The 19,512-nt window shown below is 37.6% G+C and overlaps 1 protein-coding gene across 6 annotated transcripts; it reads left to right on the top strand.

Annotated features, from left to right (window-relative positions):
- Positions 1–16: 16 nt before the first annotated feature.
- Positions 17–19,512, top strand: knl1 (kinetochore scaffold 1). 6 transcript variants are annotated; one of them, XM_086188998.1, is made up of 34 exons: positions 17–404; positions 968–1,002; positions 1,582–1,615; positions 1,718–1,777; positions 1,911–1,993; positions 2,087–2,142; positions 2,299–2,323; positions 2,414–2,451; positions 2,530–2,582; positions 2,777–3,500; positions 3,662–3,680; positions 3,828–3,871; positions 3,962–4,014; positions 4,711–5,350; positions 5,775–5,827; positions 6,327–6,951; positions 7,194–7,228; positions 7,603–9,879; positions 10,564–10,690; positions 10,801–10,850; positions 10,945–11,043; positions 11,132–11,247; positions 12,058–12,148; positions 12,432–12,548; positions 12,723–12,810; positions 12,955–13,017; positions 13,097–13,136; positions 13,249–13,353; positions 13,501–13,598; positions 14,218–14,283; positions 14,437–14,546; positions 14,658–14,779; positions 16,446–16,571; positions 18,898–19,512. In XM_086188998.1, the coding sequence occupies exons 2-34, from the start codon at positions 974–976 to the stop codon at positions 18,992–18,994; spliced, it is 6,363 nt and encodes a 2,120-aa protein (XP_086045124.1). In that variant the 5' UTR covers positions 17–404; positions 968–973; the 3' UTR covers positions 18,995–19,512. The 6 variants fall into 6 exon arrangements, with proteins under 6 accessions (XP_086045124.1, XP_086045122.1, XP_086045121.1 ...); XM_086188996.1 differs by having other exon boundaries at positions 10,801–10,859; XM_086188995.1 differs by having other exon boundaries at positions 1,718–1,786; positions 2,302–2,323; positions 10,801–10,859.

The following is a 19,512-nucleotide window of genomic DNA, read 5'->3' as shown; positions in this document are numbered from 1 at the left end:
ATCTTTTTTTTTTTTTTTTTTTGTTCGGCCAGCAAAAAGTTTGCGTTTCTTTATTGCAATTAGCTCGACATTATCCTTGTTTTTTTTGTACTTTCCAGATAATAATTTATTGAGTTTACAGTTTGTTTATTTTTTGTTGCTTGTTATCTGTTGTATGTTATTGATATGGAACTTCAAATTTGTGAGGAATAAAGTTCAATTCATTCAAAATGAACGGGGACTGCAATGCGCACGCGCTGAGGCGGCTAAATTCAAAACTCAAGGCGTTAGCCTCCAAGTTCGTTGACGTTAGCTCCCGTTTGTGGAATTAGAACATTGACCCGCTTTTCATGACTCCGTTGGTTGAAAGTAGAAACAACTGTATCTGTTAAAACACCAGTATTTAAACTCTTAACATCAACAAGGTATGTACTTTATATTTCTTTGGTCTTCAGTTGATTTGTCTTTGTTCTCATTATGAATGGCTAGCTGGTGCTAATAGCAAAATACTGTAAGGTTAAGGACATATAAATATGTCATTGCTGCCAGCCATAACGCTTTTCTTCTTGCCATTATTCAATAAAAATACGAACTAAACGAATCGTTTTTGTTTATAACGAGATGTGCCGTAAAGCTCATAATGACGACTTGTTGACAAACGGAGCATTATGGGACGTTTTTTCAACAGGTTGCCTTGGCCCCAGGCAATATTGTTAATTCGGCCTGGCTGCTCTATTTATTATTTTATTTTTAGTTTATAGATATCCGGAATGAATATTGCATTAGTCCATGTTAATCAAGCTGAAACTTACCCGTACATCACGCATGAAATTCATATCGTACATTACGTGTTCCTTCATTTCCGTATGTCAGTCTTTGCACTTAGTGTTATCTTTGTTTTGTATCATGTGTTGGTGCTGGTGGTCATTCATCCAGTCAAAACGATTATTTTGCTCTAAAAATATGTATTATTTTCATTTGTTCACAGTTGAAAATGGAGCCTCTGGATCCTGCCAGGAATGAGTGAGTGAAAGGAGTCATGGTTACCTCATGCCTGAATCTGGACACTTTTCCTTAACATCCTCTTCATAGAGGATCAAACAGTCATGAAAAACTTGAAAAGTCATGGGATGTGAAAATGGCTTTTTCCAGGCCTGGAAATGTGATTACAATTTAAAAAACAAAACAAAACAATTCTTCATATATACCTGAATATAGTAGATATGGTTCAGTTCTGATTGATTGAGGAAATATATTTTGGCAAATATTTATTGACCTTCATATATACTTTGGTCGTATCAAACCAAAAAGCTGTCAAGGATTGTCTTTAAATATGTGTTGGTGCAGCTTGATATTTTAAATACAATCTATGACAGCTTTTTGGTTTGACACAACCAAAACATGTATGAAGGTCAATAAATATTTGCCAAAAAGCTTGATCTTTTTCTCATTTTCCATTTCTAAGCACGTGATTCAGTTTTGAACATTTTCCAAAGGCATGACCAAGTCAAGGAAAAGACTGTGAATGTATTATTGAAAATATGTAAATTCAATGTATATATGTATATTCCAAATTCATTGTTTGAATTTTTTGTGTTACAGTGAAAAAGGAGTCTCCAAACGGCGCATTTCCTCGGTTTGTACTACAAATCATTTTTGAGAAAGCCATACAAATTTGTAATTTTTTGTGAACAAATACATGACATGAGCCATACCATCTGTAACTGATCATTTATAGATCTTAAAAGCACCACGGAAATCCATCCAATTCCCTGATCCAAAGCAACAGGAAAATGTGGTAAATGATGTGAGATTTTCACTTGCATTTTAGCTTTTGATTTTAGTTAAAGTATCACCAACTATACAAGAGTAATGTTGAAAGGTAATAATTTATGCTTTTGCATTTTACTTGACTTTTCTTTTCCATTCAGGTGGAATGTACCAAACCAGTGGAAAAGAGGAATTCAAGAAGAGTTAGTTTTGCTCCTGCCAACGATGTTCTTCTTTTTTCAAAGTGAGACAATAGAAACATCGACCATTTCAACCATAACATTCTATGAAGATTTGTTGTAGTTCACTCTAATGAATACTTTTTCTTTATGAAAAGGGAGGAGAAAAATGCTGCCCCTGCTCGAAGTCCATTACAAGAGTTAATGACAACATGTATGTATTGTTTATATATGTGTGTGTGTATGTTTATTTATATATATGTGTATGTATATATATATTGTATATGTGTGTGTGCGTGTGTTCTCAAAAACATAATTTGGCAGCATTTAAAAAAATATTTTTTCCTGTTTGTTTCTCTTTTTTTCACAGCAGTTGTAGTGAACCCACAAAATAGGTATGCATCTGTTAAGCTTCATTTGACTTCCACTAGATATTTCAAATGCCTGCTTTAACAAGACAATTATTGAATGTTTTATTGCATTAGGGTCCAAGTGACTGATGCTGGAATTCAACAAATAATGGGTAAGTATTTTACTGTTACTAAATGCTCACATTACTTGTTTCTATGTCTGATGGCTAAATTCAAGTCTCTCAATTTAGGAATGGAGACCCTTTTGAATGCTCCTCTACATGCTTCTCAACAAAAGGATAAGGTGAGCTTCATGTAAATTTGCTGTTGGGTCATTTTGTGTCTCTAACCATCCTCATGACCACTAAATTTCAAAATTGCATTGTTGTATTGATGACACATTTATTAATTATTACACATTTATTACAGTCTTCATTAATGATGTCGGTTACATTTCTGATAAGCATTGATTGAGATAAAGTTGTTTTTATTCATCAGGTCAACATTGACACTGGGAATGACTTTGGGGAGAAAACAGTGATGTTCTCTGTAGATGATGCATTCATGGACATGACCCACAGTCACACCATAAACATTGCCAATGATGAAGACCTACCGGCATACTTACCACAACCAAACAGAGCCATTTTACCAAAAAGTGGAGAGAAAACCATGATGTGCACTGCAGATGATGTGTCCATGGATATAACCAACATGTCGAGTGGCTCACTATCCATGAGCAGAAAGATCTGTTTCAATGTTTCATCATCAGCGCCTTGTTTTGATCCAGGATTTACAAGCTTCCTTGCAAGTCTTTCAAAACCAAGTGGAGCCAGCATTAATCCTACGATCACCAGAATGACACCTAATGCTGCAGCCTTTCCGGAAGCTTCTGTGGAAACAAAGAGTTCTCAGATTAAAACCCTCAGGTGTGATGTGGATAAAGAAAACTGTGCTTCTGAAATGGAGAATTTGTTAAATAAATCTAAGAATGTTGGAGATTCATCTTGTCGAGGTGGGCTCGGTCCAGAGGATGATGCAAACATGGATATGACTGAAGCTCACACGGGTCATATCATGGGATTTGATGATGATGATGATCCTTTTCAGTGTCTTTTTCCAACAAAAGAATTATACTCTCACTCTGCCGGAGCATCACAAACAGCAGTGCAGACTTCCCTCCAACAGAGCAGCAAGATACCGGGATCATCCAACCCAAAGGGTACTGACATTTCTATCAATTAACCAGTGAACATTAATTATGTCAGTATATATTTCTTGCCTTGACTTAAAACATGACATGTGCTTGCCAAAAAAATCCTGTCTTATAAAAATGTCACCTACAAATGAATCTCTAATGACTGTACAAACTTTTGTTCACAGCAGTAGCATCTGGAAAAAGGTATGTTTACGTCTACCCCCACCCCCCCACCAGTTTGCCTATTCAGTTAAAAAAAAATTAAATGAGATTGTTCAATTAAAACTCTGACCAGTAAGAATTTGTATGCAAAGGAGTTGCTCAAATTTGTTTTGATTTTGTTTTTAAAAGGGTCCAGAAGGTAATAACTGAAGAAGGGAGTCGACAAATATCTGGTATGGTGGTGAATCAGCTGTGTTTATTCTTCAGCTGCAGTGGTATGATTTATTAAAATTTAATCGCTACATTTTAATTTATTTTTTTAGATATGAAACCTTTGAAGAATCCCTCTTCATGTGCTTCACATCAGACACACGAGGTGAGTTTTTAAATGTGTTGCTGTTCAGTTAATTACCTTTAATACTACATATTGACGTAAACTGAGACAAATAAATATAGAATATACTCTTGAAATCGTATACTACCTTTTTGAACATGGCAATTGTAATTACAGTATGCAAGAGTTGCTGTTTAAAGACCCCAGTATACGTATAATTCGTACTGTAAGGAGATTATTTCAGCCTCAACAAGCTAGTGCTGGTGTGCCTTGTCTTTTTATACCACCTTGCCCCTCAAGAGGGGAGTCACTGTGTCACCAAGTGCCACAGCTCTCCTTTAATGTCCTTCTGGTTCTTATTGCTTGATGAGAGTGAGTCACTTTAGGGTAAAGGATTATGCCAGAAGTTTATGCAGTTGTGGGGGACAGTTCTTATCTGTGGTGCACTGTGTAACAGTGCAAGAGAGCAAGCAAAAGACATGCTTTCTTTCAGTTGCTGAGTAAAGCTGTGCATGTAGGAATTTAAATTGGCAACTAAACAGAAGTAAACCTCAGTTTATGCTAGAGTAGCTACCGTTTCTTTAAAAAAAAGGGTTGCCCCCATTGTCCTGAAGGGTGAAATATAAATTACTGTGTTTTTCAGATCGGCTACAAATTGTGCCTTTTTACAAACAACATCCACATTTAGTGAGCATATTATAACAGTGTTTTTTTTGTTGTTTGTTTGTTTGTTTTCAGGCGGACTTTAACACAAAAGGAGAATACTTTGAGAAAACAGTGAGGTTTACTGCAGATGACGCTTGCATGGACATGACTAAAAGTCACACTGTTAATATCGCAAGTGGTCCATTTGCTGCCACAAATCAGTATTCTGACATTTTTTGTAGTGGTGGAAAAACAGACTTTTTTGCTTTATCTTTGGAGGAGAGACGGGTTGAAACTAGAGGACCCTCGAGTTCATCTGCAATTAGCTTGGATCAAGGGTTCAAGAGCTTCCTCGCTGGTCTTTCTAAACCAAACGGCCCTAGCATGAATCCTGCAATTGCTAAAATGGTTCCAACTGCTCCTCTTCACACAAAGGGTTCCTTGGCTCAGATTAAAACACCAGGGCCTGACGGTAACACAATCAGCTCACTAAATACAACCAGAGGCATCAGTAGTCCATCGACTGGAGACCCTGTCTGTGCTCAAGATGACTTCAGTATGGATATGACAGAAGCTCATACTGGCAGCATCATAGGAATTGCAACAACAGACGACCCTCTGTGGAGTCTGTTTCCCACACAAGACATGTTTCCAAAAAGTGGGCATCTGAAGAAAGCGGAGACAATGTTAGGAGACCAGAGCAGGAAAGAACCAGTGTCCTCTAATAACACAGGTATGGAAACTGTAAGGTTTACTTATTTGTTTGAAACAAATGCAGATAAAAAGAAACACTGGACCTGATTTATGAAATTTTCTTGGGCACAAATTTTTTCTTTACACAATAAGATGTTTTTAGCCCTAAAGAAAGGCTACAAAGCCTGATGATTTGACGATATCTCCAACATCCATAGCTTACCTCTGGTAATTAGCAATTACTAAGATGGGCAAATACTTTAATGTTTAGAAATGCTAAAAAGAAAAAAAAATTGTGTGAACAACAAATTTGTGCTTGAGAATGAGTCCCAGTCTTTGTTTTAACTAAGTAATAAAAAACCATGGTCTTTGATTGAAATACCTACCAAAATTAACTTATGGAGGTTGTGGTTTTCTGTTTTACATTTAATTCCTTTTTATTTTATTTCTACCTGAATACCTAGGCATGGAAAGGTCAGTGAAGGTTTCATCAAAGACAAAGGTGCAAAGACATCAGGTGAGCTTCCATATTTACTCAGTGTTGGAACAATGTTTATGTAAATCTTCATGGCTGTATTTATTTGGTTTGCACTAAATCGTTAGATATCAATTCACCTGTGCAGGACAACAGCACTGAGAGAATAGCTTTATATTCTTTTTGTGCTAGCGCTGAAATATAAAAGTATTTGATTCCCATTATTATACAATTTATTACCAAAGAACATGTACATTTTAATCATGTGGGTCATCAGTTTTGTCATCGGGCATTATGGCTTGGAAGTAGCAACCGAGGGGTTGCTGGTTCAATCCTCACTTCCCCAAGTGACCATGTCAAAGTTTCCTTGAGCAAGTTACTGAACCCACAATTGATCTTGATGAGTAGGATGGCACCTTGCATGGCAGCCTCCACCATCAGTGTGTGTGAATGGGTGAATGAGATGACACTGTAAAGCACTGCCTCTTAGGTAGAAAGGTGCTTTATAACAATGAGTCTATTTAACATTCTTCTCTTGTAGGTCAACTCTGATGTTAAAGAGGAGTCCATGGAGAAGAAATTGAGGTTAAATGCAGATGGTGCAAGTATGGATGTAACGCAAAGTCATACTGTGAACATTTTCAGTGATTTAGACCTGCAATCAAACCAGAACCATAAATTTTTACCTACAAGCCAAGAGACAACTGCGAGGTTCACTGAAAATGATATCACTATGGATATGACTCAATGCCTCACTGTAAATAGTGATAGTAATTCTTTATCAGACTCAATTGTTCCTTTCAAGAAGCAAGAAGTTGAGACACGTGGCCTGACTCAGAGACGATGTTCATCAGCACACAGTGTAGAGCCAGGATTGAAGAACCTCCTCAAAGATGGATTTCCTGATAATCCTGTCACCACAGGAATATCACCTACAGCTGCACCATCCATTATTGTGCCTCCATTAGATGAGCCAGAGGATGACGTAAGCATGGATATGACAGAGGCTCAAACAGGCCACATCTTTGGAATCACAGGTACAGATGATCCTCTGCAGTGTCATTTTCCCAAACAAGACATGTATCCACCAAGTGGTAATGAGAGGATGCCAGAGATGACTTCAAAACACCAAAGCAGTGAAGAAGTGGCATCGTCTAACCTTAAAGGTACATAAACAAACCTTCCACTGTTCCTCATCACTTAACTTTACTGCCTACCAAAAATACGACTTTTGGCACATTGATGAAAAAGTTAATACTTGAAGCAATCATTTCTTGTCTTGAATTAAAAGGTACAGATATTCTATTTCCAAAAATAAGATATTTGACTGAAATAAAAAAACCTAGGAAATTTGGATCATGTAGCTGTATTCAAGTTTTGATTTCTGTTTTTTCGTCTTCCCATTTAGGTCTGCAAATCTCACAGAAGATGCAAAGTCAAGAGGTGATCTTCAAATGTACATTGCATTTGTCCTGCAGGCTTTCTGACTACTTTATAAGCTAATGCTCAGTCTGTTTACTTTAAATAATGAATATTTCATTTAAACTGAATGCTGAACAAACTAGTGTTTATTTTAAAAATGTATAGTTTAAGCATTTGATTGTAATAAGTAGTTAGTCAAAATGCATTTGTAGAATCTGTGTCATTGCCACTGTGTTTTTTTTCTGTCCTTGTGAAAGGAAAAGTAGATAATTTAAATGAATGGTGGTGTAAAAATACTATGTTTAAATCAATGGTAACTCTATTTGGGATGTGTATAAGTGTGAAAATATAAATGTAACATGAATGTAAACTTAATTTTATACTGTTTCCCTCAGGTCAAATTTGGTACTCAAGATGATTGCAGAGAGAAAACTGTGAGATTCTTTGCAGAAGATGCATGTATGGATGTGACACAAAGTCGCACTGTTAACATCATTGAAGATTTTGAACTACAATCTCGCCAACATTTGGACTTCGTACATCCTGGTGGAGAGAAAACAGTGAGGTTCACTGCAAATGAGGCAGCCATGGATGAAACTCAAAGTCACACCGTAAACATTGCCACTCATTTTGGGGGTCTGGCACACCAAAATGTGGACTTCTTACCTGCCAGTGGAGAGAAGACAGTGAAGTTCACTGCAGATGATGCAGCTATGGATATGACACGAAGTCACACCGTAAACATTGGCACTCATCTGGCAAACCAACATACAGACTTGTTACCTGTTTGTGGAGAGAAAACAGTGAGGTTCACAGCAAATGAAGCAGCCATGGATGTAACTCAAAGTCACACCGTAAACATTGCCACTCATTTTGGGGGTCTGGCACACCAAAATGTGGACTTCTTACCTGCCAGTGGAGAGAAAACAGTGAAGTTCACTGCAGATGATGCAGCTATGGATGTGACACGAAGTCATACTGTAAACATTAGCACTCATCTGGCAAACCAACATTTAGACTTGTTACCTGTTCGTGGAGAGAAAACTGTGAGGTTCACGGCAAATGAAGCAGCCATGGATGTAACTCAAAGTCATACCGTAAACATTGCTGCTCATCTGGAGCCTCAGGCACACCATCATCTGAACATTTCACCTAATGGTGGAGACAAAACTGTGAGGTTTATGGCAAATGATGCAGGCATGGATGTAACTCAAAGTCACACTGTAAACATTGCCACTAATCTTGAACCTCCGGCACACCAGCAAGTGGACTTTGTACCGGCTCGTGGAGAGAAAACATTTAGGTTTACATCATGTGATGCAACTATGGATATGACCCACTGCCTCACAGTAAATATTGCTGCTAATTTATTGTCAGAATCAGTTATTCCTGTCAGAGCACAAGACCATGAGACATGTGATCTGCAATCAGTACAAAGTTTGGGTCCAGGGTTTAAGAATTCGCCATCTACGCAGAGCGCTCCCAGTGCTAATCTCATGATCACCAAAGCAGTAGCTTCTTCTGTAGAAGAAACTGTTGCTAAAACCGGCTCCATGGCCCAGCCCAAAGCACGAACAACTGGTGTGGACTATAATGAGGGTGCTTTAGGTGTTACAGATATAATAGAAAAATCTGCAAAAGCACCCACAAAGAATGAGGGATCATCAAATGGAAATTCAATCCCCTCTGAGGATGATGTAAACATAGAAATGACTGAAGCTCAAATTGGCTTTATTTTGGAAGAGACACGCTCCAACGTGACTTCACAACAGAGTAATGAAGTGCTAGGATCATCCAGCTTTGATGATGAGGGAATCAAAAATGTTCCAAATAGTCTCGACTCTAACAAGACTGAAACTCAGAAAGACCATGAGAATCAGAATCAGATTGAGCTGAGAAATGAAAGTAGTCCTTTGTCATCCAGTGATGTTGACCAAGATGTTGATTCCATTCCTTCACGGAAATCTCGACGAAAGAGTTTAGCAGATCTGCAGTCAAAAATAAGGCGCTTGAGCCACCTGGTTAATACAGCTCCTGATACTAATGCCATGGACAGCTGTACTGCTCCTTTACCTCTGTTAGATCATGACTTGGACAAAAAGCCAGAAGACAAAACCAAGTCACTACTTAGAGCAGAGCCAGAACTTGAAACAGGCTTCGCAAACACTGAAGATGATCCACAGACTCAGTATCTCTCACAAGGAGAACCTCCTACAACTCCTTTCAACCTGAAGACCAAAGAGCTGATGTCAAGACTCTCAATGGGAAGCTTTAAGCCAAAACTCCCTCAAAAAAACAAGTCTGACAATCCAGAGAAGACAGATTTACGTCACGTGACTCCTTTAGGAAAAGATATGAGGACATCAGCCAATGAAGACAATGTTGCCAATCAACTCAACAATGCAGACAATGATGTCAGTGATATTTATGATGAAGAGCTAGGGAGTTGTGAAGAATTATCAGAAACACTGGACAGTCTCCAGAAAATTTCAGAGAAGGGGAACTCTTTCTTAGGGTTCCACATGGAGGAAGTCCTAGAGGATGACGTATTTGAGGAGGACTTTGTTAATAGTACTCATGGGAAAAAGAGACATTTGCCAGAAGAAAATAAAATGGAGGATGAGAAGAGAATGAAGGGATCCAGTGAGGCAACTTCTGATGTTGACGAAATGGTATGTTGAATTAGAATGCTATTAATGTCAAATAATGACTGCACCTTTATTTACATGAATGGCATTAAGACTAGGATTACATCAGCAACATGGCTCAATCTAAACTATGGGTGTACATGTCTGAATTCATTCAGAATCATGTACATTTATAGTACAACATCATCAGTATGTCATAGTCCCCATTCTGCTGCTCTTCATTATTTTTTTTACTACTGTGGTCCTATATCGATTATTCATATTATCAGTTAATCTGCTTTTCACTCTCTCAATTAATGGGTCAATAAATTATCAATTATGCCCCATCAGAATTTCCTATTCAAATTCCTTTTCTATTTTTTTAATCAACTCTCCAAAATCCAAAGATGATTCCACTCTGTATGCTCTTACAAAATAAAAGCTAGACCTTCATAACTAGAATTTTTCTTAAGAAATGTATTGTTCAATTACCAAAATAAGAGCAGATTAATTTTCAGTTGAATAACGCATTTAATTTATATAATTGATTTATATTTTCTGCTCTATTTAATTGTTTCTGGGAGGCTTTTAATGTGTGGGAAGAATTTGCATTTTTTTTTAAATTTTGTTTGGTCTGCATCTGTTTTTGTCTTAAAGAAATTGTCTTTTGTTTTTTTGTGTTTGAACTTTTATTCTAAATTTTTTTCCTCCTATGTAAATTCTTGCCAGGGATTACCATCTCATCTCTCGGAGTGTGACGGCAACATTACTGCAGCACCAAACACAACACAGACTGCAGATACTTCGAGCAGTACTCACACAGTCAGTAGCAGATGTGAAGCTACTTTTGAATCCAGTAAGTTCTTAGAGCATCATCCACTTTTTCCCATTTGCTCATGTTCTCTTACATAGTACAGTATCTGTTCCTTAGATGCTGGTTGTGCTAAATTACTTTCTTTCTTCCAGCGTCTAAACAAAGCCTGTTTGAGTCCCAACTTGAAGACTATACCAGTGATGTACAGAAGGTTTATTGGTTTTGCGTCTGTTTTATTGATATAATTCATATCACATTTTTATGTAATTAATTTGCCTTTAATTTTTGTGTTACAGAAATTGGAAGATGGCACTATCACAATGATGTCATTCTTTAAACTCTTCAACATAGATTTTGTCATTCATAATCCTCGGCAAAGTGTCATTCCTGGCAGAGTGGGTTGCTCTTCATTTATGACAAAAAATATATTTTTCTTTAAGAAACAAAGTGTAAAAATGGGAATTTTTATTTTGGTTTTCTCAGCTTGTGTCTGACGCAGATCGCACACCTATGGATTTATGGAAGGAGAAACACATCATTCGTCCAAAACAGATGGTCTATGAGATGGATGTCTTGAACCTGAAAGAAAAGGTGGAGGGGTATGTACCTGTAATTTAATTCCACACTTCTACTTAAATTCTTAGTCGTGTTCCATTAGATCCTACCAGGAGAGGTTATTTCATATACTTTCCAGTGCTTGTTAAAAGAGATGTCAAATTATAAACATGCAGGGCAAAAGTAATTATGCTTGTTACTTTTGACTCTGATATTATGACTGGTATATATTTTTACATTATATCCCCACATTGATTTACCATATGATTATGAATCACTGTTTCCATCTTTCGGATAAATTGCCAGCTCTTTCTTGGTGTCAGCTTTACTGCTTTTTTTAGGGGGGGGGGGGGGCTTTATTTCTTGGGGTAACCTTCTTTTAGATATCATGTCTTTGCAGACAGTAAAACAGGCCTTCTTCAGGCAAACTGAGTGCTGCACATGTCTATCCAAAATAATCCTTATCCACAATGTATTGGCTCCTATTCAGTTAATTAAAATCTCACATTTTGCTAGACTCTTTGTTCAATGTTTGCAGCATTCCTTTTAATGATTTAATGACAAAGAATTCTTTCTCTTTAACACTGAATGTAGATACTTGTTTTGTTTTTCTAGTCCATTGTTTTCTGAAAATTTTTCAGTATTCCTTACTGCTTGTGATTGTTGTCCTTGTCTGATGAAACATTTATTTCTTTGCTGCCATTATGGGTAGACTTTAGTCGACTAAAATGAGGAAGACCTGAGTCTTTTTTTTTCTCACTGCAATACTATCTACCAGATGTACCTCAAAACATTGTAAGCAGATCTCTTAAGGATAAGATATGACATTCAATGTTTTGCTGTCTTCCACTCAGGTTAAAGATCCGGATGCAGGACTTGGACAAACCACTGAAAATCATTAATAGACCTTTGTGGAAAGAGATGAGACAGTCTTCAGAGAAAGAAGTAGGAAAGCTTTGCTGTTCATCTTGTGATTTTCAAAAGTGGGATTTGTTTTTTCACGCTAAATGTTGTTTTCACTTTAACAAAATGGCTTTTGTTTAAAACACCCTACAACTCATCCTAGCAGTCCATTTGTACACCTTTCAGAGTGAACTCAGTACTAGTTTGCCAAATTTTTAATTTCAGTTCTCTGAAATGAAAGTTATGTAAATTGAACAAACTTGTCCTCTCAACAATCAAATATGAACTTGTTCCTAATCTCAAATGTATTTTTCTTAATCCACAGTTGAAATCTTTTGGTGCAAAATTAAAAGAGAGAAATAATTTCTTCCGAAAGATGAGCAAAACTCAGTCTCATGAAATGAAGGAAGTGCTCTACTCAAACCTTGGAAAAGTGAATATGGTAAGAAAGGGATAAACACATATACTCAGTTGTTTTATTTATTTCTCTCTCTCTCTCTCTCTCTCTCTCTCTCTCTCTCTCTATCTCTATGTATGTGTGTGTGTGTGTATATACACTATGTATGTGTGTGTGTTTGTGTTTTATGTGAAAATAAGCCATTTTTTTTCTTTTTAGGAGGAGCAACAGAAGTTGAGAAGAACAATTGAAGAAGTTGATGATATGATAAAAAGTCTGGATAACTGTATTTGCGAATTGGAAACAGGTGTGTATCTACAGGTGTACATCTACTTTGGAAAATGTACACCTGTTCAATAAGTAAACTGAGCAGCAAACCTGCCCGTTATACCTTGTCATGGTTTAAGTTCTACGGTGTCCATTAACAAATAACATGTTTAATTTTTCCCAGAACTTGCAGCAGTTGAAAAGATAGGAGTTGACAACAAACTAAGTCTGAACTCACTGCAGGAAGGTGGGTTACAATATTTTTTTAGAGTATTTACTTCTTTATTTTATATCCTTGAATAATTTGTGGCGTTCTTCTACAACAGGCCTGAAGAAAGTTACTGAGACTATGGCTGATAATGAGAGGTGAGTGACGAATATTACAGAATAATTTTTTAAACACAAAGTTTGACAGGAATATTTGATTAAAGTTTTACCATAAAAATGTCTTTGTTTTATACATTTTTCCCTGGCACAGAGAAATATATGAACTGGAGATTCAGAAGAAACAGAATTCAAATAAAGTAAACAAGCTGAAAACTGAGACAAGGAACCTGGAGAGACACATCAACATGCTAAATCTGTATGTCTGAATAGTTCTTTGAGGCAAACTCATGAACTCTGCTGCTATCCTCAACTGTAGTTGAATTATGCAGTTGATGTTTTTGACTGCTTTCTTTGCCTACAAAGATGGTGAAGCGATTGCTTTTCTGTTGACATCTTTTCTCAGAGTGAATGAATGGAGGTTTAGAGAGAAGAGCGACAACTGCACAATCTACACTTTCCTGAATGACACCTTGCATCTACAGCTGGAGCATGAACACAATGGTGAGATTTTTGATGACAAATACCTCAGACACCAAGGAGTAAACAAGCAGTAAATAACAGTAGACATGTTCTTAAGGTTTATGTGATTGATTGATTGATAGATATGATATAAATATATATGTACACAATTTTGATTGTCCAGTAGTATTTACCATTTTCTCAAATCTACTTGAACAGGGAAATTCAAGAAAATATTGATTAAATTTACATACAAATAACATTCTGCTATTATTCAGCTTTTGATCCTAAAAAGACATTTTTTGGAACTGAGCTGCTTAAAGGGCTCAGGAAAACTGGATATACAAAAAATCTCCAGCCAGCAAGACACCATTTCTGTTTATGAGAATATTGCAACATATCGGGATATCATGATACTATCATACTGTGACTGAATTAACCCACCCCTGCATGTAAATATAGTCACTTGCTCTCTACTTACTGAAGACTCAAACAATAACACAACTTCAGTCACATCTCAATCACTTATGTCAGAATGTTAACTTTAGTTAATTGAATTTCTCCCCACCCAAATCTTTTGTTTAAAATTAGCAATTTTAAAATGCCAGATTTCTACTTTCATTGACATTAACAAAGCTTCATTTGTGTTTTGTGTTTCAAGGAAATGACGCGGCTCATGAGCCTGAGCAGAAAATATCCCACATCATTTTCACTTTTCAACTTGATGGTGAGAAAAAAAGAGAGGGGGAAAAAAATCATTATTATGCTATTTGAAAGCTGGGATTGAACCTGAATATTGATTTGAGATGCAGCTCAGCACTGTGTATCGATATTTTGTCGTCATGAATCTGTAATAAATATATTTTTATTCTCAATATAGATGAGAAGTCACAGTGCCATGCCCGTCTTGTTCACAAACTGCTCTCCCAGTACATCAACACAGAAACATCGTGGGTGGAGAGGTATCCAACTAGTAGACATGTTCCAAAGGTCAGTATGGATTTTAATGGATACAATTTGATATGTTCTTCATATACACAGACCAATATCGGCTATTTTACAAATTTCTGGCACTGAAACATTATCACCTCTTGTGTCCAGCTGCTCCATGACGTTAGCTTGGTAGTGAGTCGTTGTCGTTTGCTGGGAGAGGAGTTGCGTCTGCTGAAAATGTGGGGTGGCCTAAGGCTGGATATCATGGACATGAGCTGTGTGGACACCCAGTAAGTTCTCCTGCCTCCACAAACTGGCTCCCTCCCTTGAGCCCATATTTGCTGGGATCATACACTAATCTAGCTAGATTAGTTTACTTCAGTGGTCCCCAAACTAAGGCCCACGAGCCAGATATGGCCCGCCTCCACATTTGGCCCGGCCCCCTGAACAATACCAGAGACGCATTTTGCTTTTTTTTTTCCATATGTATATTTGTATTTGATAATAAAATTGATAACTACCTATGAACTATTTTCATTATTAACTATTAAGGTGTGTTCACTAGGGCTGCAACGATTAGACAACGTAGTCGACAAAAATCGGTAACAGAAATAGTCGACAATGAAGTCCATTGTCGCCACACGCGTTTTTCCAACAGAGTGAGGCATCTCACTTGATTATAGTCTCTGCTGAGAGTCGCTCATGCGCAATAGCGTCTCTGTCTCTGAGCGCTAACATACAGGAACACGGCGTCAACATCAGGTATGCGTACCAAAACTTCTAAAGTTTGGTGGCATTTTAGCCTGGATACGGCGAATAAAAAGACTAGTAAAGGTTGCAAAGCAGACCGTGCGTATCATGGCGGTGATGCCATTTAAAGAAGCCCGTCGGGCAGTTGAAAGAAACGGATTCTTATTCGCCTCGGTGAGATTCAAGTAACATTCAAGCCAATACAGTTTTTAGGACATACATTGTACATTTTATAAGTGTATTTTCGCTATAAAAGAGAGCTTGAGCGTTATGCCAGACTGTGCTTGACAAACGTATTTTGAATTAATGAATGTTCAATAAAAGATGTATTTTTCATTGTACCCATCTTTCTTGTTTATTATCATTTGCTACATAATTAAATCAACTTCATGCTAAATTTAAGAAAAAATTAATAATTATCCGATTAGTCGACTAATCGTTTCAATAGTCGGTGACTAGTCGACGATTAAAATTGCCGTTAGTTGCAGCCCTAATGTTCACACCAAATGCAACGCGAATTTTCATGTCACTTTATTCGTGCAAATTTGATCTGGATCAATATGTTTATAATCGCGAATAAAGCGACGCGAAAATTCACATTGCCATTTGGTGTGAACACACAGTCAGTAACTATTTCATACACGCACACAGTGTGACATTCTATTCCACCCTTCTGCACTGTGCCCCTATCTGGCAACCCCCAGAAAAAAAATCCTAGTCCCGAACCCAGAGAGGGTTATCTGGTAGTGTGGCTTTCTGGAAAACAATACATTTTTATGTTTAGGCACCCCTGCAATCGTTACACTTTTTCTGTTACAAACTGACCCCAGCCCCCCATCAAAGAAGGGGAAAGTTATGTGGCCCTTGCAGAAAAAAGTTTGGGGACCCCTGGTTTACTTGATCATAGTTAAGTAGAGGTGTTTCAAATTTTATTAAAATCATTATGCATGTTGAGTTGAAGGACAGAGAGTGTTTCTTTTACCCAGCTTTGACAGTCTAGTTCTAAGAGCAAAGTTGACCCCTTGGTCTCCAACCAGAGGCTCTGTCTGAGCTAGTTCAGCAATCATTCGATTAAACATTTTTTTTTCCCAATATGTGATGTTGCATCTGCCCTTTAAACATACTCAATCAGGAACAATTCATCATCTGTCTTGAAGTGTTAAATGAACACGTTTGCAGCAACATTCTGGTATCTTCATGTTCCAGAGTGCAGATCCTCTTCAGCAGCCTCAGGAAACTTTCCAAGTTTGAGGTCATCTTGTCTGTCAGCATGGTAGACCATGTCTGTGTTCTTCAAGTACAGAGCTTCAAAAACATCATTGGAAACGTTACGTAAGTACTTTACACAAAACCGTTTTAGGGCTCCTAAAGTAGCATTACTTAGCTTTGCTGAGCAGCAGCTGCCTCTGCTGGCATAAGTGGTAAATGACAGGATACTGACAAATGGAAAAAAAATAAATGCAGAAAATGTTTTTTTGAGGTGAAAACACCTTTGGTTCTACTGTGGTTATCTTCATGCTTATGAGTGATCTCATTGCTGTGACTGTTTGATCTGGAGTCCCAGCAGATGCTAACAGCTCGTGTTCCACTGACTTATTGACTAGCAGTAGGTAAAGGTCTAGTTTTCCGATCCTCTTTGTAGCTTTCTCCTTTCAGATCCAGTACAGTCTATTTTACCTTGGCCATGATTTCTATGCTGAGAATTCCAGGTTAGCCTTTTGTACCTTAAAGTAGCATTGTGACCTGACATGAGTTTTGTGCCGGTTCACATTGGGAACTTGGAGGATGAATGAAAGAAGCCCCATTTAAATGATCAGTCTTGTACCATCAAAAAGATTAATCTTAAACTGAAAATACTACATGATGTTGCTTTGAAATAATCAAGCTAACATTCTCTGGTCTGCAAAGGTTTAGTTTATTCACCCTTTATTCTAACACAACAGCAACCCGCAGTTGGTTGGGTGTTTTGGGAAAGTCATGGAAATTGGCTTCACACAGTTCTGTTTATTGGAGAATATGTAGTTCCATTAAGATTCATGTAGAAGTGTTACATCTATGGATCATGATTGATATTATTATTATTTACTGATCTCCCCTAATCACACACATAAACATGCAGATTAAAACAAATCCCACTATATTTGATATAATCTTGAATGAGTACTTAATCGTTGTTTGTTTTACATATTGTACCATGTCTGATCTTTGTTTATTTGTATTGTTTAATGTCTATCTGTATGTACTTCATCTCAACTTCCCAAATTGTATTGTTCCACTTTTGCACCTGTTAAAAAATGAAAAAGATAAAACCATTAAGGGGGTTGACACAAAGGTTAATAGGATAATCAAAAATTGTTTAAAAAAAAACAACCTTATTTCATATTATATTTTTGAAGTTACCCTTGTAAAACCAGGGGTGGCACGGTGGTGCAGTGGTTAGCACTGGCACCTCACAGCGAAAAGGCCCTGGCTTGAGTACAAACTTTCTGTGAAAGATTGTCATTATTGCTATGTTCACTCTTGGGATATAGCCATAAATATGCGGTGATGCGATCATGACCAATTCTAAATTTAAATGTGATCCTGAAACATTGTGTTCACAAGAACATGATGTATGTATGAATGGCTATACAGACAACCATATTGCTCCCCCTGTCAACCACACAGATGATTAAAAATATGTAAATCTTTAACTGGGTTGAGATATTCTCAGCTTAAAGGGTCTCTAGTGTGGGCGGCACAGTGGTGCACTTGTTAGCACTGTCACCTCACAGCAAGAAGGTTCCAGGTTTCGAGCCCTGGCTCGGGCACGGGATCTTTCTGTGTGGAGTTTCTATGTTCCTCCTGTACCTGCATGAGTTCTCTCTCGGTACTCCAGCTTCCTTCCACAGTCCAAAGACATGCAAATGGAGACGAGGCTGATTGATACTCTAAATTGACCGTAGGTGTGGCTGTGAGTGTGAATGGCTGTCTGTCTTTATGTGTTGGCTGGACTGGCGACCCATCCAGGGTGAACCCCGCCTCTTGCCTGAAGGCCCGCCCCCCACGACCCTGAACAGGATAAGCGGTAGAAAATGGATGGATAGATGGATACCCAAATAAAACCAATGAATTGAAAAATTTAATTGAGGAGATTATACCTGGATAATCTTAATTTTTTTAGTTAAATATTCTACTGTGTATGTTCATCAATGGCTGCACGGTGGTGCAGTGGTTAGCACTATGGCCTCACAGCAAGAAGGTTCCGGGTTTGAGTCCCGGCTCGGGCACAGGATCTTTCTGTGTGGAGTTTGTATGTTCTCCCCGTGCCTACGTGGGTTCTCTCCGGGTACTCCGGCTTCCTCCAAAGACATGCAATTTGGGGACTAGGCAATTCTCTAAATTGACCGTAGGTATGAATGTGAGTGTGAATGGTTGTTCGTCTCTGTATGTTGGCCCCTGCGGTGCGAACCCCGCCTCTCGCCCGTAGATGCTGGGATAGGCTCCAGCCCCCCTGTGACCCTTACTAGTAAGGAATAAGATGACAATGGATGGATGGATGTTCACCAATGTTTCAGAATGTATGATGAAATTTACATCATTGAACTGGATTAATCATGTAAATAAAAAAATGTTTATGAATAATGAATTCTACTTTTTCATGTCTTTGAATGTGCAGGATCAAGCAGATCCAAGACATTGTGGCGTCTTTCATTCCAGCCAAGAAACTTCTGACGAAGATTGTCAGGAAGATTTATGATGATCTTCTTTGTTGAGACCCAGAATCTGTACAATGAATTTAATGACTTGTGTTATCTTTAACTTTTCCTGCATATAATATGTATGTTGTTTATAGTCTTTCAGTTCCATAACTTCTATTCTATTGACATTTTTTTCAAAAAATTAAACTGATTAGTGTTTGATTGTATGCTGTTTTCCCCTTAATATGCATGCTTTCACTGTAGTTTGTGTATCCAGTGTACAGTTAAGCTTGTTGATATTTTACTGTTTATTCCCTGTCTTTTCCTCATTATTTCACAACAGTGTACAGCCATCTTTATTTGGCCTGTCTTAGGGGCTGCAATTATCATTGTGTAGTTTCCATAATCGCCTCTAGGTGGCGACATTGTCTTAAAACTAAATAGTTTTGTTTGTAAAGGGATATTGCTTCCTTTTTGTGACCTCTGCATTTTATTGAAGTGTTGTGAAGCACTGCGAATGTAAATGTTTTTCTTCATAAAGTGATTTCTAAGAATGTTTTCATTGGAGCAAAATAAATACACAGATTATTGAT

Source organism: Aulostomus chinensis, chromosome 20, assembly GCF_037954235.1.
Source record: "Aulostomus chinensis isolate RoL2024-O1b breed Wild chromosome 20, RoL_Achi_v1.0, whole genome shotgun sequence".
NCBI classification, from domain to species: Eukaryota; Metazoa; Chordata; class Actinopteri; order Syngnathiformes; family Aulostomidae; genus Aulostomus; species Aulostomus chinensis.
This window is presented reverse-complemented; position numbering and strand designations above follow the sequence as displayed.